A 26600-nucleotide genomic window follows, 5' to 3' on the forward strand; every position below is an offset into this window, starting at 1 on the left:
CTATCCCACACTGATTTTGAGTACATTGGTCACATGACCTGGAAGCTATTGAGCTAAAATGTTAATTTTTATGTATAGAAATTCATAGAAAATATTGAAAGATGTGAAATTGGCAAACAAACAGGAGGTGTATCTCATGCGGGGGGCCCATAAAGAAAGAAGAAAGAAAGCAAAAGTGCTAACATTTACAGAAAAAATAAAAATAAGTGGAGAGCTAAGACAAAAAAAATAAGAGGTGTGTGCCCCCTAGCAAACGTGCCACTATTAGCCAGCACTGATTTGGGGTCAATAGGTCTCATGACCTGAAAGCCCACATTGCACAGAATGGAAGTACACTTACAATTTCATTGAATGACCTCTTGACAGCCTGCGTTAGTTACTGTATATTGTTTTATTTTATGATGGTGGTTGTTGCACTTTGAATGGCATATGGAAATAAAAGGTTGCCATGGTTGAGGAACAACATTTGAAATAATCAAGTTTTTAGTCACAATAATTCATATTAAAGGGCAATGAGAACATGTATATACATTACCAATTCAATGTTCAAATGAAACGGTTAAACTAACAGTCTCAGCCCCAGGCTGTCTTATAAACTACCGTTCAAAAGTTTGGGGTCGCCAAGAAAAATCAATTGAGCTGTTATGGGAGCATTTTCACCTTATGGCAGGGTTTTTCCTAGCTCAAAATGAGGCAGAGGTGGTATCATCCTGACTATGATGGGTAGTACTCGCAGCGGTGACCTATACCATTATCGGCCACCCTCCTGCAGCCATTTTACGATCAGGGACTAGAAATGAGAAACTATATGAATACAAAGTTGCCATTAATTTTTGCCATTTTTTAACTACAATCATTAAAACTTCATCCACTAGTACATACAAAATTTTAAATATAGTTCAGCGTTGTTGTAAAACACTATTATGTTTATTGCATATACTGTATTTTTATAACTTTGGGCAATGGCTGGAGCGCGCCACCTCTGCCACACAACCAGGAAATGGGAGTGTGCAACGGTTTCTCCATGATCTGTTTCTTCTTTGGTACATTAAAGTTAAAAAAAAGAATGCTGTTTCTTCTTCGGTTGTTGCTTCAGTTCTTTCTGGTGGACTGCTGTTGATATAGCACTTCATAATGGCGCTAAACACATAAACACTGCAACTGCAGTTAAAATGCGTTGCTGCCAAGCTCAATAAACACAGCTGGAGCGCTGTGTAGCGCGAAATCAATGGCTCAGGGTGGAGGTGGCCGCCTCTGAATTTTGTACACAAGAAAAACCCTGCCATATGGTACACAAGAAGTGTCCATCCAGTCAATTCAACTTGTGGGAGGGGCTTGTAGAAGTTTGGTGTGAAATTTCTCCAGATTACCTCAATGCCCTATTTTTTTTCTGTAAATCTTAGCATTTTTGCTCAATATCTTCCAGGTCATGTGACCTATTGACCCCAAAATCAGTGCTGCATCCTAGTGGCATGTCGGCTGGATGACACACACCTCTTATTTTTTTTATTTTTGTTCTCCACTTATTTTTAGTATTTTTTTTCATTTAACATTAGCATTTTTGCTCAATAGATTTCAGGTTGTGTGACCTATTGACCCCAAATCAGTGTTCGAGCATAGCTTTATGTTAGCTGGTTGACATACACACCTTTTGTTTCGCTTTCCCTCGTTTTCAATTAACTTAATATTGTACATATTAACATTATAGCTCAATAACTGGTCATGGAACCTATTTACCCCACAAGAGTGCATACTAGGGGTGTTAAAAAAATCTATTTGGCAATATATCGTGGTATCACAGTTCTCAAATCGATTCAATATGCGGCCGAATCGATGTTTAAACATCATTTTGTAAAATGGAAATATTCAACAAAACGTCTTACTTAGGATTAGGGTTAAGCATGGAAGAATGTTATTTTAATGGAATATTAAGCCTTCATATTTTATTTCAATGCTGTTCAAACATGAAACACATTGCAACAGATTGTTTGTTAAATACAGTGGCTCACAGTTATAAGTTGTAAATTTCATACATTTTCATACAAATCTTACAGTGTACATGTACAAGTTTACTGATTAGTATTTTCTAAATTTGAGTAAAAAAAATAAATCACAATAATCAATTTATAGATTTGTATCGGGATTAATTGGTATCGAATCAATCGTGACCTATGAATCGTAATACGGATCTAATCGCCAGGTACTAGGCAATTCACACCCCCTAGTGCATACCCAATGAAATATGAATTGGTGCTCTATTATACTGAAACATATTTTCAACTGTTTGTCAATGATAATTAAAAAAAAATTAAGTAAAAAAACAACTTTGAATTGCTTGTTAATAACATTTTATTTTGGAAACCAGTCTTTTATTTTGAAAAGCAGATGTCATTCTCTGCACCTGAGTCACTTCACGCACACTATCGTAAATCCTAGAAAAGGGCGAACAGAAAGGGCAAACTTGAAATGATGAGTGGCTGGCTTGACTCCGTAAAAATAGGTGGCTAGCTTCACCGTAGTGGCCCATGGGCTATGCAAGACAAGTGAGGAATCTTTAAAAAAAAAATTTTTTTTACTTAAACTTTTAAAGTATTCTGCTGAAAATAAAATACCCCTAACAAAAACGATCAAGTGAATACTGTTACAAATCCAATAGTATTTGAATGCACAAAAATTACCCATAAACCCAAGAGGTACGTTAGTCAAAATGTCATTTATTTGTCACATTACATTGACATCTGTATATATATTAAAGACAACAGTAATAGCCATCTAAAATAATTACATCAATAATCTTCTAGATCAGACCACGAGTGCAAAATGCTTAAAGAAGCTTTACTGCGTCCCTCTCCTCTTTATAATTCCGACTGATCGATCATGAAAAGCGGAGCAATATTATTACTACGGTTTTCCTCAGTGTTAAGCAGCCAAACAGCTTCTCCAGAGATTTCAATATACGCCATGTTAAGGTAATTATTAATTAATTAATAATTAATTAATTCATACAAGACAGATGGTATCATACTGGATACACATTTCTGACACTTGCTCAACAGATTGCTTGAAACATTCACAAAGATGGTCTGACATTTCATAGCAGTTTTTAAACATAATTTCTCCTGCATCTTTTGAAATTACACAAACATGTATGTGCTATAAAGCTGTTAGACATTATGTGCTACATATTTGTAAAAATCACAATTTTACATAACACCCCTCTCCTCTGAGCGATCTGCTTAAGTTCAATAACTTTAGTCCACTTGATTTAAATTTTCCCTGGTAGAATCTTCGATCCCATGATTACAAAAGAGCAACAGTAGCCTTCAACATATATGTAAAAAAAAAAAAAAAAAAACATCATCACATTGTTATTGGATTCCATATCAATTACACATTTCGCTGTAGCTACTGAGTTACAGTTGGGCTAAGTCTTTTACTTTAATAATTGAATATGTTATTTTAGAAGTAAACATAAAAGACGAAACAAGGAAACAAGTGTGAAAGGTCTTTCATGAATGGTTGCAATAAATGCACGAGTATAAAACGTAATGTTACATTTAAAAAAAAATAAAAGACCATGCAGGCATGAAATATTCAGAGACATTTTCATGGTCAATTTAAGGTTGGCATTAGTCTGGGCTACAACATTTCAAGCTGAGTCATTCCTATTGATAGCAAGGCGACAGGCAGAATCATTACAAGGACATTTTAAATGGGACACTGACATGCAGGCTGGCATTGTACTTACTCATCACTAACATTGAATCATGTACCAAAGATGAGCGTCTGCACTTTCAAACAAGCATTCGTCTTAATTTTAGTGATGTCAGCTGATGATGGGCACAGACAATCAGTGTATGAGTGCTAAAAGGAACTGTATACAGTATGTTGCTATGAGCATTGAGTTAGAGGTGGGAATATTTATTTCTAACTTTTAAGATGGCTAGTCTTAAAAGGGCTGGTGTTGCGCTGTTCTTGCCTAGTTTGCAAATCATTCAGAACTCTGATAAAGAATGAGGATGTAATTTTATAGGAAGACAAAATAAAATCACAACTCCACAAATTGAGTGCAATACGACGGCGTATTAGGGCCACGTATATATATATATATATATATATATATATATATATATATATATATATATATATATTAGAGCATGGGGGCAATATTCAGGGAAAAAACATGTAGCTTACAACTCGTTTGTGCCAATACTTTTCAGTCAGGTTTTCAAATAAGGAGATAGAGATTAACCATATGATGTTTGAAGCGTTGGGTACAACCAGCGACAAAGACGCCTCGCTTTGCGAAGGTTCACAACCTGATGAGCAAGCATTTAAGTTAATTTGTTAAAATGTATATTTACTTGTACATCCATGTTTCCAGAATTATTATTTACACATTCATACATTTTTTTTTTTTTACAAGTAGCTAAGTTGATGTGTCGAATCTGCTGCTCTTACTTGCATTTATCTTAAGTATGCTTAGCTTCTGATTGGTTAGTGATGGTCAGCTAATAGGGGATCAGGAAGTGTTGTCGCTCGAGCCGCCATGTATGACGAGTAGTTTAAATCAAGAATGAATCAGTTTCCATCCTGCCTTTTCATTTTATAAACAGTGTCTCATTAACCACCAATGAATTCTCACATTAAACTATAGCTACGCTATGTGTATTTGTCGTAAGTTTCTGAGTTTTTTCTTGCAAATGTTGGAAATTTGCCACTTTATGAAGGCGCAAGTTTTTTTCTCTGGATATTGCCCCCACCCTCTAAAAAAAAAAATATATATTTATTCGTGGCCCTAATACACTGGAAAAAGGATTGCACAGTTTGTTAAAAGCTAATACATGGCTAATTCATCTTGTCAAGGGACATGTAAAGGCCTTTTCAAACTGCATTTGCGGCATTGACAAACCCATTCATTGTGTATGCGCTGTCAGGGTGCGAGGGCAACAAGGACGATTGCTGTGGCCTGACTTGAAAAATGTTCAATCCAAGATTGACGTCGTGGTGACGTCAGGAGGCAAATCCAGCAATAGAGGGGTTGGTGGAGTGCTAACCTAACAGCAATAGGCCAAAAGCCTCCCTGTTACTTCCAAATATGGGCAAGCTTGAACCAGGGTGCTGTTGGCGAAAACTAAGAAAAGTAAGTGCAGTGTGAAAAGGCCCTTAGTAGTTCTATGGACAGATCACTCAGTACTGACTTTTATCACCAAATGGCATGCTTTACTGCATTTTCATGTGAAATGATGCCAGATCACATTCATTGTAGTTATTGATTAGAATAATGTGCACGTAGGACAGATGAAGTATCAGTTTGTGTTTGTGAAAGTTGGCGTATGACGTCTTCAACAGCAAGGAAAAGCGGTTACAAGAAGATTGATGCTGGTGGAATTAGGACTTAGCGTTCTTACTTCCCCCACTGCCTTGCCACTTTCCATCTATCCAAATGTAATAGATTCATTTTGGTGTCATTCCCACACATTTATAGAATTATGACAATGATTTGAAATCAATTTACAGCTTGACAACATCACATGTACGGAGACATTGTTATCATTGTTGTGGCTTGGATAAACTCAGCTGACCTTGGCTCTTTCAAAGGTCGTTTCATTACTGTTTGTGCTTATATGGTCACGGACGGTGAGGACCTTTCCCTCCCTGTATTCTGGATTCTCTCTTGGATGTTGTTGTTTTGCCTTTCATTTGATCTGGGCCAGTACGTCATTAAAGAGGTTGAGGAACATGTGCACGTGGTACTCCTTGAAGACCAGAGCTGGACGGAATCGGATTGACCGATTGCCACACCCTCCCAGGAAGATACCTATTGACAAAATACAGTAACATCAATATCCAAATCAAATGGCTGTTATGTGTCGAAGTGCATAGTGGTGGACAAAACACTTGATCTCTGTACATGCTATCTTGATGCCGTGACAACTGCTCATGTCGCACCTTGTGCGGTTCCCCCAAATTCTTAAATTATACATCTTTTTCTTCCACTCTGACAATAACCACCTTCTAGAGCAGTAACTTTTTGATGCTTGTCTTTTGTACAGAAGATGTCAATGACTGTTTCCAAAACAATAGCCCTTCCCTCTGATTGTGGAGGCTGCTAAACCGGACTCAGAAACCTCAAGAAATCTTTGAAGGAGTTTCGAGTACTTACATGTTTTGAGAATGACACCAGTCACAATATTGAAGCTTTTTGCAATATTCAAATTAAATATACTGTATTTGTGGCAATTATAAATAAGCAGCAAGGAAGAATTATTGCAATTGAAATAAATAATATAGACTTGAAATATACTTAACTTTAGAAATGTGTACCATCCTTCAATCCGCCACAAGACCGTGACAATACCCTCATATTGAAATTCATTCATGAACCAAATCAACAGAATGATTCAATGGGAAGAAGCATACCAATGAGTTTTTTTTCTTTTTTTTTCTTCTAAGCTCAGTATTGTTCATTCGATTTGACATCATCATTGCTCTCCTTTTTAAATTTTTTAAATATATATACACACACATATATATATATATATATATATATATATATATATATATATATATATATACACACACATATATATATATATATATATACACACACACACACACACACACATATATATATATATATATATAATTTTTTTTTTGTATGTGGGTGAGTATGTGTATGTGCGTGTGTGTGTGCGTGCGTGTGTGTATTCATCAGTTCACCTAAAGCCCATTAAAAAAAATCCCATACTAATAATATAATATAATAATAAATTGCCAAATGCAGAAACATCAATGTAAGTTATCACGATGTGGTGGCTCTCGCTAACAGACAGAATTAAGTAACCAGAATTAGGTTAAAAAATTCTATATACGTAGACCATGTTTCTATAAATTTTGATATTTGGTTTTTATTTGAGGCAGATATTTTTTCCATTAAAATGTGATTTATGAGGAGGTTAGACCATTGGTCGATATTCAGAGTTTGTTTATTTTTCCAGTTAAAAAGAATTGTTTTTTTAGCGATAGTAATGGCTACAAGTGTAGATTGAAATTGTTTATGTGGTAAGTCAGTTGTTGTTAGGTCACCTAGCAAACACAAGTTTGGAGATAAAGGTATCCTACAGTCCAAAATAGCGGAAAGTTTTTCTAAGACTTTAGTCCAGAAATACATAACCGGAGTACATAACCATAAAGCATGAACATAAGTGTCTGTAGTGTTTTGTAAACATTGGAGACAAATGTCGGAGTCTGAGAGTCCCATTTTCTTCATCATATATTGAGTAATGTATGTTCTGTGAATAATTTTATATTGGATAAGTTGTACATTTGTGTGTTTTGTCATTTTAAATGCGTTTTCACAAACTTGAATCCAAAAGTCAGATTCCGGTGCTATAGACAAGTCTGTCTCCCATTTCGAGATGGGTAAAGACATTTTATCAGTACTGTATATAAAAGTAACATATATTTTTTTAAAGTTTTTTTGTTGTAACGCCACTGTATATGCGGATAATTTTTATGTTTAGGAAGCAGATGTGCAGATGACAAATAAGACAAACTGTGTCCCATTTTGTCATTTTGCACTTTAGCCAATGGGTAGCATTGTTTTCCCATTTATGGGTCCCTTTTCTTTGGGAGGTTGAAACAAAACATTAGAATACTGTGTTTTTTTGATTAACTCTGATAAATTAATGTGTTTACTATAACCTTTCCTTTTTATAAGAATATATGTTATTCATCTTGGAAAATAAATGCATATAGACATCGCAACATTACTTGCAGAGGAAAGCAGATGTGCAGATGATGAATAAGAAGACAAACTGTGTCCCATTTTGTCTTCTACAGAGCAAATACATTTTGAAACAATCAACAAAGCATTTTTATTGATCCCTACACACATGTCTGTTAAACAAGGCACCCTCCCACTGCAGTGCCATACATTCCCTTTGTGTGCGTCATGCAGTTTTAGTCCAGTTTCAATCACACTTGTTAGTTTTTCATCATAGTTAGTTAACCTCATCCCGTTTTTATTTAGTTCATTGTTAGTCTTTATTTTAGTCCAAGAAAACATAATTTTAATTGTATTTGTCTAGTTTTAGTCAACAAAAACTGCCAACGTTTTAGTCTAGTTTTAGTCAGGACAATTTTACCCCTGTATATTTTTTGTCCGTAGATAATGTTGAACATTTAGGATCTAAAACATTTTCACATCAAATTTCTCTGATCTTTTTGATGAAAAAACCCAACTTGACACACATTTACAGTATATCAACAAGTCACTACTTTGGCTCCATGCTATGAGCTAGTAAGTTAGGCAGCATTAGTTAGCGGTCAGAAATAATTTATGTTTAGTTTTCGTTGACGAAATTAACACTGGCGACCACAGAGCTTTAGTTGGCATGGACTTCTTCTTTCTCTTCTGTTCACAAACGAGAACTACTTCCAAGAGTGACACTCCTTACCCTTGTTCCGGGCCTTCAGAAGGATGTTGTTGCGTGTTGCATCATCGCACACATCAATGGCACAGAAGGTTCCTTGCCCTCGAGCTCGACTCAGGATGCCAGGATACTGAGCCTGAGGAGCAGACGCAACTAGGTCATACTCTCACCAAGCAAGAACTACTGAGCATTAGCCTACAGTATGTTTTTTGAAACTGCATTGAAAAATAAGCAGAGAGTCCATATATTGTGACACAATTTGGGGTTCACCTAGTCAGTGCATCCAATATAAATAAAAGAATAAGTAAACGGCCTACGTTGATAAGTTACCAAAATCAGTAACACTTTAGGCAAGCTACACAAAGTCACTTTATATTCAGTGCCACATAGATGTCAACATATTACCTGCAACTCATACAGGCCATTCATCAAAGCTTTTCCTGAACGGGTCACCTCCACTAGGAGGTTTTCTGTGCGAATCACATTGAGCACCTCGGACAGCAACAAGTTTTTGATTGGGTCACCCATCCATGTGTTAAAGATGCGGTAGGGCTGAAAACAGCATACAAAAAAAAAAAGAACACAATGTGACACAGCTATGACAGTGTGGGGGTTCCAAAAACTGCAGAGAAAATAACACATAATGATTCTTTAATTTCAGTCAATCTTGAAAATTGCAAACCTTTTCAGCCTGAAATTCATGCTTGTGGTAGAAGCCGCCGGTCAGAAGCTTCTTGCTGAAGGAGACAATGTCAGCGGGGTCATCCATGCCCCAGTGTTCATGGGCCCAGAACTTCCCCGTACACCCTCCTCCAGTTTGGACCTCATCCACGAGGAAAGCACAGCCATGCTGGATGGAGAAACAGGTACATGGAGTGATGCATGATGAATGAGAAGATACTGTGATGTAAAACAAACTGACCAAATCGGAACAATGTCGAGTCTTCAACTGAATAAAAAGGCCATTAACGTAGCTGTGAATTGTAATCATCCATTCTCAGACGTCACATAACATCTCTTCTTTACTTTCTTTTCTGCATCAATAAACAGCAAGAAATCTCTTCTAGTTAGATTGCTTGTTAGTTGGAATGATGCAGAAAAAAAAAATTAGGAAATGCGCTCCAACCATGTATAACCTCAAAGCGGACTCATTATAATATACACTGGATTTGTAAGACTCAACTGAGCCAGAATGAAACATGGGTTGTATCCTTTAAAACAAACTTGCTGCAACCAGACCTTTCAAAATTTTGAAAAACACAAACATATTTTGGAAGAGTATGGATAATTCAGCACTCGAACCACTCACTCATTCATTCATTACTAATATGCTCATATTTGATAAGGTTCATATTTCATTGCTTAGATATTTCCATATCGTGGCACATGACCTACTTATTTGCTGGAGTTGAAAAGGTGCATGCTCTGTGAAGAAGCTAATTGCTGTTGTCGTTACAGTTACCTTGCTTGCAATTTTGCGAAGGCCCCTGAAAAAATCCGCAGAGGCGTGATTGTCTCCTCCCTCAGCTTGAATGGGTTCAATGACAATCCCGGCAACAGGTTTACCCTTGTGTCTCCACTTTACGATCAGGTCCTCCACCTGAAGACGCATTCAAGATGCACGATGGAAAGCTTTATTAAGAGGAAACAGATTCACCAGGGAGACCTCCAGGAGACATCTTAACCACATGCCCGAGCCACCTCATCTAGCTCAATTCCGGCATTATTATGGGACTGCTGAGCGTAGCAAGCAAGCAGCACATATTACTATCCTACAAAAATGGGTTTATTATAGTCTTATTATATATTCTTCCACGGATTTTTCCGCAAGAATGCGGCCCGTACCGTAGATCGCACCGGGACAAATGAGGTATCAAACGATGCGGCTTGATCTGACCATCTACCATGGCGACGCAATACCCCAAAAACTACCCCAAAAAGTGCCATAGGAATGAATGGGAAATGGAATGACAAAATCACACATCAAGCACCTTTTTCCAAGACACGCTGTGCACGCATACGTTATCCGACCGATACGAATTTTAGCTCATTTTGTAGGAATTTTTCCCATCTTTAGCTCAGTGTCGAAATTTTTTTTAAGTAATGAAAGCTCTCCCCTGAGTCAGTCATATAGCATTTTAACACACTCTGTTTTAGCAATTAGCCAGAGTGCCGAGAAGCAACAAATCTCTTGCCAAAAGTCAAAAGTTTCCCTTCAAGTCGTCACCATGGCCACAATCTTTTCTCACTAGACGTCACATTCTCACATTTTGTAGTCACAAGTGTCTTCTTTCAGACAAACTAACTTTTATTTGGCTAAGGTGTCATTTAGTACCTTTATTTTCACTTTTAGCTCGGACAAGTCGGACCAACTCGCCTATCTCTTCCATGTTAAATTCAGGCGCCTTTCGCTCTTCATTTCTGATAAATCATAAGTTTTCAACCTGCTCTCATTTGGTCATTTTTCATCCGATGAAAAAAATGAGAACATGCTCGTGTTCCCCAAACCCTTGCCGTTCTAACGAGCCATTTTTTGAATCTGCATCTTGAACCGTTAAGTCGTGGGAGGCTTTTCTTTGAGGTGTGCGTCTCTCATTCAATCTCAATGAAATGTGGGTGCGTGACGTCACTTCAACTCGTCACCATGGCCACAATCTTTGCTCACTAGACGTCAAATTCTCACATTTTGTAGTCACAAGTGTCTTCTTTCAGACAAACTAACTTTAATTTGGCTAAGGTGTCATTTAGTACCTTTATTTTCACCTTAAGCATCTTGAACCGTTAAGTCGTGAGAGGCTTGGTGCGTGACGTCTCTCTCCAACGTTTTAGTCCAATGCGTGTGCGTCAATGTGCATGTTTCTTAAAGGGACAGTAAAATACTTTTAGTTTATGTGGATTATGCCTAATTTCCACATTTCTTGACCGATTTCAATCGTTTAAATTTTAAATTGTTCAGCTCATTTCCATTTCTTAAAATACATTTTCAAAAATAACACATTATTATTTTTTATTTATTTATTTTTTTTTCTATTAAATGTAATGGACTGCTATTTAAATACTGCTTTTTTACAAGTGCTACAAGTGCTACTACTATACCACTACTACTATTGCTACAAGTACTACATACAGTACAGTACATGCGTGTTTCCACCTTGCAAGAGTCAGCAGTCCCATTCAAAATTTCTGCGGGAATTTTTCTAGTTATTATTATTATTGTATTATCATCATCATTATTTTCACATATAGGTAATCATAATCAGAACACGCATGGAGAACGTACCTCCTCCAAACAGCGAGCCTCCTCCTGCGCATTCTCTTTGCTGAACTCCTCCAATGGATATTGCAGGTTGGGGAATGGGGCGATCGGCCAATCAAAAGAGGGCACATCCACCTTATGTATTGCTTTGGAGTGTGTCGTTGCCAGGCAACCTGGGCAAGACAAACAAAAACAAAACAAATCATTAAAATCGTATTATAATTATAATTGAATGTGTTGTGAACCGTGTGATGGCTGTAAATCTGTCACTTCTAGGATAGTTAAAAAAAAGGAGTAGTTAAATGCATTTTGCTTTGCGGAAGCAGGCAAACAAAAGTTTATTATTAAACAAACAGTATTTGAAGCACTGTGTAGCTTAGAGTTGACACTTACCCAAAGTTCTGCCATGGAAACCACCCATGAAAGATAAAATACTCAAATCTGGACAACCTGGGCCCTGTGAAAAACAGAAAATCAAAGGGTGAAAACCAACACGGATGCAAAAATTGGAGTCCAAACGAGAGTTTGGTGATATGGATAAAATGTCATGTTTTTATATTCGTGCCATATATGCTGATAACAATGATTTCAGTAATTCCCCTAAAAGCAAAATAAAAAAACAAAAAAGGTGGAAAGTGCTTTTTCTTTTTTTTTTTAATGAGAACTTTCTGACATATCTGCAATAAAAAAGAAAAAGTATGTGTGTTGTTCAGCCACGTTTTGACCATGCATGTATGGCTTGACTCATTACATAGCTTTAGTACTAAGGCCTGCCACACACTGCAAGATTCGCCTCAACCCCAACATCACACAAACAGTTGGCCACTCAACCCTGCAGACTGGCCGATTTAATATATGGACACCCTAAGATATTAATTGTGCAAGCCTGTATCGTCTTCTGAGGCTCCCCAATATATTGTACTGTATCACTTTCTTATATCCATAACAAAAAAATAAGTGTCAGTCAAGGGAGACACAAGTTGCTACAGAAAGAAGACGTGGGCTAAAATAAAGATGAAAATGGGGATATATTGAAACTTGAATGAACCGACAAGGCGTACATTAACACAAGCTTAACTATCATAACCAAATATTAGTCGTGCAATTGATCATCATTGATTCGTGGTCGGTTTGGATCAAGCCCCACGTTTAGAATGCCCACAATGGACACCATTCAGACATGTCAAGGAAGCTGAAGCATATTCAATGTAACACACCGCCCAAGGCTAACTTCAAAGTAAACTTGACCTAATAATACATTGACGGCAATGCAAAAAGCCTTAGTACATCTTCACTTTGAAGTTGGCCCACGTCGTGGCGTGATAGCTAGCTTGACTTCTCTTTTAGTCGTGTAGACTTTCTTTATCGTAGTTTTGAAAGACATTGCAGTTGCGACCAACATCAACACAACGCTGTCCCGAACTCATGTTCAATCGCTAATTTAGGCCGCTAAGAAACCGCAAATTAATTAGGCCGTCATTTTTTCCCCTTTTTTTTCTTTCTTCTTTTCTTGAGAGCTCAGTATTGTTCATTCGGTAATTTTACCGATTTAACATGTCATCATCATTGCTCTCTTTTTATTTATTTAAATAAATTTTTATTTTGTATGTGGGTGAGCACGTGGATGTGCATGTGCGTGTGAGTGTGTATTCATTAGTTCACCTAAAACCTATTAAAAATCCCATAACGTTCACCTAAACCGAATACTTCAGAATCCAGCTCGAGTCGTGAGGTTGTCAGGAGACCCGAGGAAGGATCAAAGAAAAGAAAGGAAAGTGAAATCCAGCACCGACCGGACATTCCCCGCTACCCACCGGGTTACCAACCAGAGCCTTTCACCAACTCCAGAAACATCTAAATTCCAACAAATTAGGGAGACCTCAAGAGACCAAAGGAGAGACTGAGGAAAGGACGGAAGGATAGATGAAGCAGAGTGAGATCCACAGACACCAGCCTCCACCGATTCAACGACCAGAGGAAGAAGCAGATTGTGTTTGAATTTCGGTAGATGCTAGTGTGGTGGATCTGGCATGCATGAAAACTTCCACCAAAGAGGGGAGCCGTCGACCCCTGCCGGACAGAGCAAGCGCAACACCTCAGGGCCCCCCAGGCCACGGCAGCGCCAAAGGACAACCCCCGGGCCCCGCAGGGGCCACCGGCCGGAGAGCAAACCTAGGAGCCAGTCATTTGTATGATACGGCAGAAGTCTCCGACGTAAGATGCTAGCAGCTAGCTGTTAGCATTACCAATGAGTGCCTGGCTGGTACTGTAGCTGGAAATGAGTTTGGCCGCTGGTGCCTGGCTTGAATTATTTTTCAATATTCTGGACCATGGTTACTTTGTAATTCACTCTCCATGTTTAAAGGAAGGGAATGATACAATAACGATATACCACCCAGCTCTAGTCAAAACAATATGGACTATAATAGGAAATGTAATGTAAAGTGTTTTCTTTACCTGGTTTATCATGCAGGAGTGAAGCTCTACTTCAGATGGTATGGCGTGGCCACGTTCTTTATTCTAAGCCAAGGACCAAACACATTGAGATAAAGTTACATTAATATATGATTGAAGTAACGGACTTAAATACAGTAAGTACAGTACAGTACAGTACAGTTTGATAAAACCAGTACAGTCAGGAATGGATAATGCTTGTCCTGAAACATCCCGTAGCTAAGATGCCATTGGCCTGAACTGAAGGTGGATCTCCCATAATTACCCCTTCTCCACCTATTCTTCTCTATCTTTATCATTTATACTGTATGCTTGAGCCAATAAAGCTTTTCCATGTACTGGATCAAGATGATCAAATGTGGTCATGTAAACAGCATTCCAATTAATAGTATTGCTACTCTAACTATACTATAACAAATTTTTTGGGTTCTACTTAAGATAGTTTTTCAATTTTTTCTTTACGCAGATGCCAAACCAGCATCATAATCACAATCATAGTCATCATCATAAATCAACAAAACAAAACATCATGTTTGCTTTTCTTCTTCACATCTTTTTAGCCGGAGAGAATTCACCCACCCTGTACCAGATAAACATGGCCTTGTAAGCATTCTCATTGGAGCATGAGCCACAAGCCATCGTCTGGACACGGCTCATTCCACTAGGAGCCACCTAAATAAGGGCAAAAAAACGACACATTGCAGTGCTCTTAATTGATTAGACAACACATAAAACATTACGTATTGATTAAATTATACTGTAAGTAGGGGTGTCAGGCGATTACATTTTTTTAATTGTAATTAATCGCATGACTTTAATAATAAATATAATAATAAATCGCAAATTTTAAATCTGTTCTAAATGTAATAATAAAATGAACAATATAATTTTTTTTGTAAGTTTCATACTCTTATAATAATGTCAAACTAATAGAAATACAGTATGGCTGCATCTTTTAGTCACTGATACAATAATTTCATAATAATTCATAAAATTGAGTTAAATTTAAAAAGATGTGCTGTACTGTAAAAAACATATGTAATATTGATTTGTATTGAGGTTATTTTACTGCCACTAGATGGCATAATTACATTTATAAGACAGCTCAGTGCATTTTTCTTTTCATCTTAAAAGCTATCTAATCTTAGAGAAACTTGTGAAATTCTGCACATTAAAAAAAAAAATTGTAAAATACAACTTGACCCCGGTCTCTACAAAGATATGCATTATTATTACATTTATTACTGCTAAATTAGTGACGATAAAGGAACATAAATAAACTCAAAATCAACACACTTATTTTGACACCCCTAACCGTTATTATGCAGTACTGCAGCTAAATAACAAACACTTGAATGAAGAAGAGCATGTTTGTGTGCGAGTGACTTACTGAAAGTAGACTTTCTGCAACTTTGTCTGCAAAATTCTCAGGCGGCAAGATTCCAAGGGCGGGTCGGTTCACAACTGTACTCTGAAACAGGACAGGAAATCAGTGTTTTGAATGAAAACAATAACAAATGAATAATTGCACCTGACTTGATTGAGAAGTTGACCTACCAGATTGTTGGGGTTGGACATCAGTTTGAGGAGAGCAGGGTGGTTGTATCCTGAGAGAGGACAGAAAGAGGGCGGGGTTATGCATAAGATTGACCTTAATGTGGTCATAAGCTGAATTCATTTCAGTGCACCCAGATAACACATTTTACGCAAGGTCTTACCTACATTTCTTCACATTCCACATTCAAAGTTTATGCCAGGTGAAAAATAATTATTTGTGACCCTGAATGAACCCATTTGTCAAGGATGTAGTTGTTTTTGCAACAGCACACAAGAGTGCTCTTTAGACTGGTCCAACATTTTTTTTTAACCTCATGTGCAGCACATTTTTTTGACTCTAAGTATTTATTTATTTATTTTTATTATTTTAGTACAGTATAGTTGTAGTTAACTTTTGCATTTGATCTTTAAGAGCAGATTGTTCTTCAACCTAAATGTTTGACTTTTGTGTGCTTTAAATATCAATTGAATCAATATTTGCATTTTCCCCCGTTAAGCTTACCATAATGTTAAATATACTTCATAATACCTCTGCCTTGCTTTTGATAAACATGTGGAGGCCTACTAAGGTGCTGGATTTTGGTCATTGTTGTGGTATTTGGAGAGCCAAGTTTTTTTTTTTAGGTGCACCACTGTTCAGTGACCTGGAGTTGCTGTGGCAATGACAGCTGATTAACAGGCAGGGTAGCATAAAAAAAACATTTGAGAATACTTAAAAAAAATAAAAAAATAAAAATTAATAATATCTATTTTGTACACCATAACGCTATAATACACTGATAGCAAAAAACAACCAAAGAAATCAAGCTTAGGGTCTCATCGGTGACAATTACACAACAATGGAGCTTTGAATTTTGATTCTTACATAAACCAATTGGCTGGCTTACATAAATTGAAGTTATATCCCACTTCCAACCAGCAGAGTGAAGTGAAGCACAACAATAAAACTGTGCCAACACTCCCAAATCGTTCACTTACTCTTTTGAGTCTCAGGCATATTGAGCTGGTTAATTAAATGAATTCATTGAATTACAAGCCCAAATTATATCTCTATTCTACATCAGACATTTAGACATTAGATATGCCATTACTATTCATGTAGCGAGCTTGTGGCTCACAAAGACCATTGTGAACCTTTTGTGTCTCGTCCCGGTTTTATTCATCTGAGAAAGCAGCAGGCAAGGCATTTCCATCAACTGTCGATGTGTACAGATTACAGACTGATGGTGTGAATGGAATACAGTATTAAGGTATACTCAGATCAAAGTACACCGTGTTATTTTGTCCTGAAACCTTTGGGTTGTATATCTTGTGAAAAGCAATAGCCACAGTAGTTACCCTTTTAATTAATGTTTGAGTCCCTGACTAGAACAAAAAGCCCTTTTTGGAGCCCGCCTCAGGCCTGGATCCTAACGGCCTAAAAATAATGGTGATCATGTAGAAAATATTGCAAGCAAACCAGACCAAGTGTCTTTAACTTTCACTCTGTCCAAAAACAAGAAGAAAAACAAAACAATGTTTTGATAAAGGATACCAATGTTATTCAAGTAAGCAATATATAATATAATATTTCACAATCATTACACAACAGTGGCATGCCAATGTTGTAACCAACAAACTATTGAAATATTATCTGTGCTACCAGTCCATAGAGTTATGGCGAACCTTGTATACAGATCAACATGGAACAATAAAAACTGAAAACGCAGTGTACAAAACATCAAACAGACTAACACACAGGATGCTGTTGAATTTAATCATGGTCTATTTTCTATACTGCGAATCCCCATTAAGTCTATGGGGTTAGCTAGAGCCCAGCCCAGCTGACTTTGGGCGAAAGAGAGAGGTGGGGTACACCCTGGACTAGATACAGTACTCGTTAACTTCTTCTTAACTGGTCATCAGTCAATCACATGACAGCCTATATTCAGGTAGAGGATTTTGGAAACCACTTCTTTTTCAGACTGATACCAGTACAAGTACTCAAATCGATACCACTGGCACCTTTGATACATAAAATTTTCCCAAAAACCCAATGAAAAATAATCTTAAAGAAAGACCTACAGAATATATCCCAAAATAGTATTTTTCCTTAAAATTGCTTGAAATTAATTAACATTTTCTCTTCTACTAATTTGTCCTTTCTAGCTCCTGATCATAAAACAGCCACAAGAAGGCGGCTTGTACTGGTATCGTTTGCCATCTGGGCGATTGAACTAATGCCTGGTATCGACCCGATACCGATACCTGGTATTGGTACTCGCCCATCGCTCATAGAGGGAATTTTGTACTGCATACAACACAGTGTACGTAGAAAAAAAAAGGTCACAAAAAGCCTATGAAAAGAGCAGAAATTTGTGTGAAGTTAATCAGAGGCAAATTCAATGGTGGCATGTGTGTTTACAGTACTGGCTCTCTTATAACATGGGTTTAAATAAGATTGGTTAATTGGGATCTGAACAGGGGTGTGTGGACTTTTTATAGCCACTGTACTTTTTGTGGCATCATTGTAACATAAAAAATGTGCCTTGGCTCATTAATGGTACACAATGGGACACACTTGAGTCGTACAAGTATCACAACACAAGCTCATCCCAATCAGTCCCTGCTCAATGATGTGCAAAAAAGAAGGTGATAGCTGCGGATGACACATGATGGCACATATTTTACACACAGCCGGTTTCATGCTTCAAGACGAATAAATGTCAAATAAGCTCTCATCTATGATAAAACTCAAACACATCTTGAAATGGTGTTGGGATCTTTTGTTACTAACCAATAGGAATGGAGGAGATCTGCATGTAGATGTCCAGCATGCGGTTGCCATCCACATCCACCAGGTAATTCCCTCTGCTCTCTTCGTAGTTACAGAAGAAGTTGATAGCACCAACATTCTGCAAACAGACATGTTTGCTATTGAAAAACAAGCATCATCACAATTTAGGCCTGCTTTATATCGCAGACAGTAAAAACAAACATGAACATTTTGAGAGGGGGGGGGGGGGGAGATGATGCATTGGCATGCATGTGCACGACCAACACCAGATGGCAGTGCCTTGTGCATATGTCCTATTAGTGTCCTCTCACTTCCCATGAATGAGTTATTATTAAAGTTCATTTTGTTATTGTGGTCGATTAATGTTTAGCCCCTGGGCTTTTCGGTCGCGCTGAAATGCCAAGCAGAGAGCTCCCGTGTGCTCTCTCGCTCTCGCTCACTGTGCCAGTAGCTGACTGCATCACAAGCTGCTATCTTTTGTCAATTTTGTTGTATTTTACTAACAAGCACTCAGTCTTCCTCAGTTGAAGATTTCAAGTACCTGTATCCCACATACAGCCCATACATAAAAAGACACAGTGCCTGGAAGCCATATTAAAATGTTCATTCTGAGCGCTGTATTAGTAAATGTCTTAAAACAGCTGTGAACAGTTGGTGCCAGATTTAGCATTTAGAAGATTAAGACAGAAAATGACTCACTGTCAGTGAGGGCACATCAAACAAAGAACAATCCACACTAATATTAATACCTTATGGACATTTGAGGTTTTCCATTAACCTAACACGCTTGTTTTGCAATGTCTGTGTGTGAATATAAACTTAACAAAAAAGTAATTGAACAACTGGTTCTTTAGTTACACATACAATATGCCGTATATCAAATTAAAGCTTCGACTTTTGCTGAGATAAATGTGACCTATGCCGTGCATTTCTCGAGTTGAAGGCTAAAAAAACAAGGGCGGGGTCAAAATCGAATTGTCATTGTCAACAATCAAAAGGCTAATAAACAACCGCAATGAAATGTTGGCAGAAGAACAGTGAAAAATTCTCACCACTTCCCTTGTCCAGACGGGCCATAACCCAAAGCTGTACGCCTATTTAGGTTAAAAATCTTAAATCTTACCACGTGGTTGATATTGATGTGCGCCAGCAAGCACAAGCAAGCGACGCACCAGTCAACTAGAAAATTGCCTCACAGCCCCTAAGTCCTTTGAATGTTGCTAAGCATAAAAAAAATACTCCAGTATGGAATGAGATGGGCAAGGCAGAATTGGTTGAAATGTTGCTAATTTGCATTTTGAACCAAGCTTCTTGAGAAATGCGAGGCATACGTCTTCGTTACTTCCACATTTAGCTTTGCAAATGTGCAAGCTTCAATTTGATATCATCTATACGGCATGTTACCATTTATAAAATACATGATTTGTAACTGAAGAACCAGTATTTTTTTTGTTGCGTTTATATTAGGGGTGTAACAAAAAATATATAGTTTAAATTTAAAGATGAAAGTGCATTGAATCGAACTGAATCGTTCCACTTTAAAATATATCGAGACATATCGAATTGTCTTTTATTGGTGAATTATACAGTATTTGTAAAGGAAATGACACATTTACAGTAGGAATGTAATAACGGCAATATCGTGGTATCGCGATATTAAAACTGCCACAATATCGTCGTTGTCGTCATGTCACAATATTAAAAGCAGCACATCTGTTAAAAAAGTCAGGTTAATTTCCATTAGTGAAGTTCTTGCACTCTCTAGTGGCAATTTTTTTTTGTGCAGTTTAATTTTCTTTAGGGATGTTTTGGCCCTTCTATGTTTAAATTCCACACTAATGGTTAGATGAAGAGGAACGTAATATGCTTGCGAACCGAGTTAATATGTGGAGGAACTCAGTGTGTGCGTGCATTAGCAAGTAAGTGCCTCAATATTAAGTGTTATTACAGATTGTAGGTTGTTTATATGCATTGCTGTTATGTACAAAAGCCCAATATTGTGCTTTTTCTAGTATGACCTCTTTTTTTTTTTTTTTTTTTTACATTACAGTGTTCCCTCGCTACAACGTGGAAAAAAGAGGCCATACGAAAGTGGTATAGTCTGCAGCAACAGCATTTGTGCTACAGGCGCTATTTAACTAGTTCACTGGGCAGATACAATTGAAGATCTCATTTTGACACACACACACACACTTACGCACGCACGCACGCACACACAAACACACACGCACGCACACAAAGTGGCAATTAAAAAGTCAACTCAATTCTCATTTTTAAGAGGGTGTGTGTGCAGACTTGTGCAATTACATCATCTCAGTTGTTTATCTTTACTTCCTGTTTCTAAGATGTGCTAGTTTTTTTTCAAATGAGTTAAACAGCTTATAGGTCACATTAATGGTGGAATCATTTATTTATCATTTATCTTGGTCTCATCTTTTTTTTCTAACAACCTGCCATTTGAACAGGGGTGTGTAGACTTTTTATACCCACTGCACATTAAGTGACAAAATGTCTGGTGTGCACTAAAATGTAATTAATTCCTAATGTGGCAGTCATTTTCATAGTGTTGGTGCTTGACTGGACAACTGTATTGTGCAGACCACACACACAACCACACACATGCACACAAATACACACACGCCTCAAATTACCTGAATTTCTCCCAGTTGTTTTGTCAGTTCCTAAAGATAGAAATACGAGTCAGTGGCAGTCATACTATTATATACAGTATTACATGTACATTATCTACTCATTTCTGCACATACAGCACCTTGTATGCAAGTTTAGATGCGTGTGCGTTACCTGTGACCTTGGCCCAGGAACTTGAGTTTTCATGAAGGGTCCATCATATTCAAAATCCATCTGGGCCTTTGGTGCAGCTTTGCTTGCATATCGGCATCCTGAAAACACAATTTGGAAAACGGATCACATTTGAATCATATTCACACACAGGGGAGACTCATTTTCAACCCTGGAATTCCAGGGCTCAGACTGGCCCACTTGAATTTGAATAACAATTTTTTTTTTACCCTTATTAGTGTATCAACCTTATTTATATAGCTTGTAATTCTCTCCAACATGCTTACAAGGTCATGATCAGTGTTTATTTGAACAAGTATGAGAACATAAAAGGCTGTATTGATACATGGATGCACCATTGGGGGCCAATCTCATTTCTTGGAGTCCAGCGAGTCTATTTGCTTCAGCAATGTCATGCCAGCGTGCACCCTGATTTGAATGCAAATGAGGGTTGCTGCTACATTCTATCGCACAACAGCGCACACGCACCATTACAGCCAATTCTACCTGTATATTAACAAGTATAGTATCAAAAGAAGAGAAAACTCCACCCATGCGCACCAATTGACTGCGCTTTGCACTAGACTTGCGATGGGCACGAAAATAGGGCCCAAATAGTTAACTCATTGAAACTCAAACGTAAAAACGTTTTTTTTAATACTTTGTCCTTCACTCCCAACAAACGTATTTACACATTTTTTATGTTTTTTTTTTTTTAATGCAAGAGCATACAGAAGGCTGGAAGATGTTGTTTAAAGCATTGGTAGTTATTACAAAACACGGTCAGCAGGTGGCAGAAGAGTACAAGAAATCAACCAGGGCCATGTAGCAAAAAAGCTCTTTTTGCCAGTGTTTTCAACAGGAATGTGAATAATAATGAAACCTAGCCATATTCTAATGCTAATTACTGTAAAAACTGAAACAGATACAAATACTACAAATATTTTTTCCTGATGAAAGAAGACTCCAATATTTTTTTTTTGGGGGGGGGGGGGTAGGTTCCAAGTTTTTATAGCAATAGAACACAATATTCTGTGGACCTTGCAAAATCAGTCAAAATCCAGTAAAACAGCCGGGAGCGAAGGGTGGTTGCTTGATTGAAAATGGCTGGGAGTGAATGAGTTAAAGTATGCAAAAGGCAAGTGTACATGTATACACGTGTGGCATAAGACATGACCTGTCCGCCTGCGAGACTCAAATTCTCTGTACTCGTACACGTGCATTAGCCTACTAACGTCTGAGATGTCCTACTGTGTGAGTGGTCGATGAACGCACCTCGAGTCAACTACCGAACGACGTGAGTAAGAACAGTACTTGCTTTCTTTTGTTTCTCCATGCAACTATCAGTTGTAGGATGCAAGTATTTTTTTGTTTTGTTTTGCGAAGCCTTGTTTCCTGAAAACCAAAGTTTTCAGATGGTCACAGTGAAGCGGTACGTGCCCTACATCAACACAACACCGGACTAGTACGCTAACTGTGTGTGCTCTTTAGTGCTGGCACTATCGAATATTTTTGGAATCTATTTGGAATCTATTGATTATTTAATCTATTAATCGACTAATTGGATTCATTGTAATTTTGCATTAGAGTGTATTACAAAAGCATTTTCCACCTGATTGGTGTTTATTTTGTACTTTGTATGTTTATAGTGATTTAAAAAAGGGGAGTTGTTGTTGTATGTTATTGGTTTGGCCATTGTTTTCCAAAGTAAAAACAGATGTATGCAAATGTCTTATTTTGATTAAACACAGAAGATAATCAGTCTTATTTCATGATGGACTACAGAAGTCAGTGAACAATTACTGTTGATATGCTGAAATCTGAGGATTTGGACAATTTAAAATAAAAAAATGGCTCTAAACGATTACTCGATTATTAAAATAGTTGTCGATTTATTTAATAATCAATTACTTTTTGATTAATCAATTCATTTTGACAGCTCTAGTGCTCTTCATGACGTATTTGTTGTCTGCTATATACCATACAGCAGCTTATTTTGTCGTCAATAAACAGAGTTCACTGACTCGTCTGTGATCCTTCGACAACGTCACTACAACAGGGTGACAGGCTTAATACAGCGGCACGGTGAGTAATGAGAATAATGTTATATTATACAAATTTGTATAAAATTTTATTTGATTAAATAACATGTTAGAATGAGAGTACACCTTTTTTTTTTCTTTTCTTTTTTTTTTTTTATACAAATCCTAGATCCTGCCTATGTACTGGTGAACATCTAAAAAAAAGTGAACATTTTTTGTTTCATATTAACCCCCGTGAATAATACTCCCATTTGGTATGATTTGGCATCATCTTTTTGGGGAAAAAAATGTGTATTATTCACTGGATTTTTTACGGTAATTGACCTGTTTTACATTACAATGCATTATATCCATCGTGTTAAAAGTAATATACTTAGTAATTGTAGTTCAGGGGCCACACAGGTAAGTGTCATTGTGAGATGTTAAAAATGCTTTTACCATAATGCGATCGTGATATACAGTATGTGAGCTGCTAGCCGTGGCTAGCTCTGGCTAAAAATAGATTTGTGGTCAAGATGTCCGATTTTGAGATCTCTCCAAATGCCCTCCTTAAGGTCTCTATTTTCCTTTCCCAGTAGCACAAAAGTTGAAATTGTTGTTAAAGTGTACGAAAATAAGTGCTGAATCAACGATGTTGTTGCTGTTGTTTTCTTTGTAACATGCTAGCGCTAGTAGCTAGCACGTTTGGGGGAACTAACTACTTGGTTTAAAAATAACCCGAGATTCTTCACCTCAAAATCACAATTGATAAATGCACATAGCAACCAATAAAATCCGACAGTACAGAAGACGCAAGAATGTCCGTGTTTTGGCAGCAATGAATGTTGAGCTAACTCTTCCTCATACATCTTTCGTACACAAGTAACGTTAAAAGAAGCTGGGTGTGACATTCATCAATAAGGATCCCGTGACATCAGTGAATACTATCTGTATAGTTTTGCACCAAAATCAACTCACCAAGATCGAGAAATTTGACACCATTTTATACATGTGCAAAATAAATCTCAAAATGTACAGCCTGCCAAAACTTACAAACCAAAATGAGAAAATACATTTCGTGAATGGACAATAGGATTTCACCAAAGTAAACTCTTGTTAGTGAAGCTGTTGACTAACATTTAATTGCACATTTTCTCCTGATGAGAAGCAGTCACTTAAGTGACTGTGTCAGCCTTCAGCATAGTTGCGGGGCCCGGGGGTTGCGCTTGCTCTGTCCTGGCAGGGGTCGACGGTTCCCCTCTTTGGTGGAGGTTTTCATGCATGCCAGATCCACCACACCAGCATCTATCGAAACTCAGACACAATCTGCTTCTTCCTCTGGTCGTTGAATCGGTGGAGGCTGGTGTCTGTGGATCTCACTCTGCTTCTTCTGTCCTTCCTTCCTTTCCTCAGTCTCTCCTTTAGTCTCTTAAGGTCTCCCTAATTTGTTGGAATTTTGATGTTTCTGGGGTTGGTGAAAGATTCTGGTTGGTAACCCGGTGGGTAGTAGGTAATGTCTGGTCGGTACTGGATTTCACTTTCCTTTCTTTTCTTTGATCCTTCCTCGGGTCTCCTGACAATCTCACGACTCTCGCTGGATTCTGAAGTATTCGGTTGAGGTGAACGGTATGGGATTTTTAATAGGTTTTAGGTGAACTAATGAATACACACTCACACGCACGCACACACACGCACGCACACACACACACACACACACACACACACACACACACACACACACACACACACACACACATACTCACCCACATAAAAAAGAAAAATTGATTTATAGTGACTCGGAGCGCTGGAATAATCTTCCTATTTCTCTAATAGGGCGAATAGCCACCATTAAAATGAAAGTTTTACCCAAAATAAACTATTTTTTCTCAATGATTCCATTTAAACCTACGGCTAACTGGTTCCAGTTGTTGGACTACAACAACAAAAAAACTTTCAAAAATATATAAGCTAATTTCATATACTGATAAAATGTCTTTACCCATCTCGAAATGGGAGACAGACTTGTCAATAGCACCGGAATCTGACTTTTGGATTCAAGTTTGTGAAAACGCATTTAAAATGACAAAACACACAAATTTACAACTTATCCAATATAAAATTATTCACAGAACATACATTACTCAATATATGATGAAGAAAATGGGACTCTCAGACTCCGACATTTGTCTCCAATGTTTATAAAACACTACAGACACTTATGTTCATGCTTTATGGTTATGTACTCCGGTTATGTATTTCTGGACTAAAGTCTTAGAAAAACTTTCCGCTATTTTGGACTGTAGGATACCTTTATCTCCAAACTTGTGTTTGCTAGGTGACCTAACAACAACTGACTTACCACATAAACAATTTCAATCTACACTTGTAGCCATTACTATCGCTAAAAAAACAATTCTTGTTAACTGGAAAAATAAACAAACTCTGAATATCGACCAATGGTCTAACCTCCTCATAAATCACATTTTAATGGAAAAAATATCTGCCTCAAATAAAAAACAAATATCAAAATTTATAGAAACATGGTCTACGTATATAGAATTTTTTAACCTAATTCTGGTTACTTAATTCTGTCTGTTAGCGAGAGCCACCACATCGTGATAACTTACATTGATGTTTCTGCATTTGGCAATTTATTATTATATTATATTATTAGTATGGGATTTTTTTTAATGGGCTTTAGGTGAACTGATGAATACACACACGCTCGCACGCACGCACACACACACACGCACATACACATTCTCACCCACATACACAAAAAAGTGTATATATATATATATATATATATATAATTTATATATGTGTGTATATGTATATATATGTATATATATTAAAAAAAAGAAAGAAAAATGAGAAAAAAAACATTTTTTTAATAATAATTTTTTTTTATTATTTTTTATTTTTTTAAAAAGGAGAGCAATGATGATGTCAAATCGAATAAAAACAAACAAACAAAAAATAAAATAAAATAAAATAAAAAATTATAAAAATAAAAAAATAAAATAAAAAGAGAGCAATGATGATGACATGTTAAATCGGTAAAATTACCGAATGAACAATACTGAGCTCTCCAGGAAAAAAAAGAAGAAAAAAAAAGAAGCCTAGTTGGGTTTTTTTGGGGTCATCGCAACCGAGAAAACGTGTTCCCTGTTCAAACAACAGGTATCACATGGGAGTAGCAGTTTAATAGAATTTTTTAAATATTATATTATTATATTTGTTTTATTTTCAAGTTCTCCCTACTTTACTGCATGTCAAAGTTAATACAGTCGGACTTT

At 37.1% G+C, this 26600-nt stretch overlaps 1 protein-coding gene across 2 annotated transcripts in view; it reads right to left on the reverse strand.

Moving 5' to 3' along the window:
- Positions 1-2694: 2694 nt before the first annotated feature.
- abat (4-aminobutyrate aminotransferase) overlaps positions 2695-26600 on the reverse strand; it is a 32747-nt gene continuing 8841 nt past the window's right edge. For both annotated transcript variants that reach the window (XM_077557257.1, XM_077557256.1), the window contains exons 3-16: positions 21284-21381; positions 21133-21162; positions 18482-18599; positions 15706-15755; positions 15539-15619; positions 14728-14820; positions 14152-14214; positions 12088-12151; positions 11719-11867; positions 9901-10038; positions 9121-9288; positions 8844-8990; positions 8463-8574; positions 2695-5821 (exon numbers count right to left, since the gene is read on the reverse strand). In XM_077557257.1, coding sequence (XP_077413383.1) covers positions 5700-5821; positions 8463-8574; positions 8844-8990; positions 9121-9288; positions 9901-10038; positions 11719-11867; positions 12088-12151; positions 14152-14214; positions 14728-14820; positions 15539-15619; positions 15706-15755; positions 18482-18599; positions 21133-21162; positions 21284-21381 — 1433 coding nt within the window. In that variant the 3' untranslated portion in view covers positions 2695-5699. The remainder of the gene's footprint in view (positions 5822-8462; positions 8575-8843; positions 8991-9120; positions 9289-9900; positions 10039-11718; positions 11868-12087; positions 12152-14151; positions 14215-14727; positions 14821-15538; positions 15620-15705; positions 15756-18481; positions 18600-21132; positions 21163-21283; positions 21382-26600) is intronic.

This window comes from Vanacampus margaritifer, chromosome 2 (genome assembly GCF_051991255.1).
Source record: "Vanacampus margaritifer isolate UIUO_Vmar chromosome 2, RoL_Vmar_1.0, whole genome shotgun sequence".
Taxonomy (NCBI): domain Eukaryota; kingdom Metazoa; phylum Chordata; class Actinopteri; order Syngnathiformes; family Syngnathidae; genus Vanacampus; species Vanacampus margaritifer.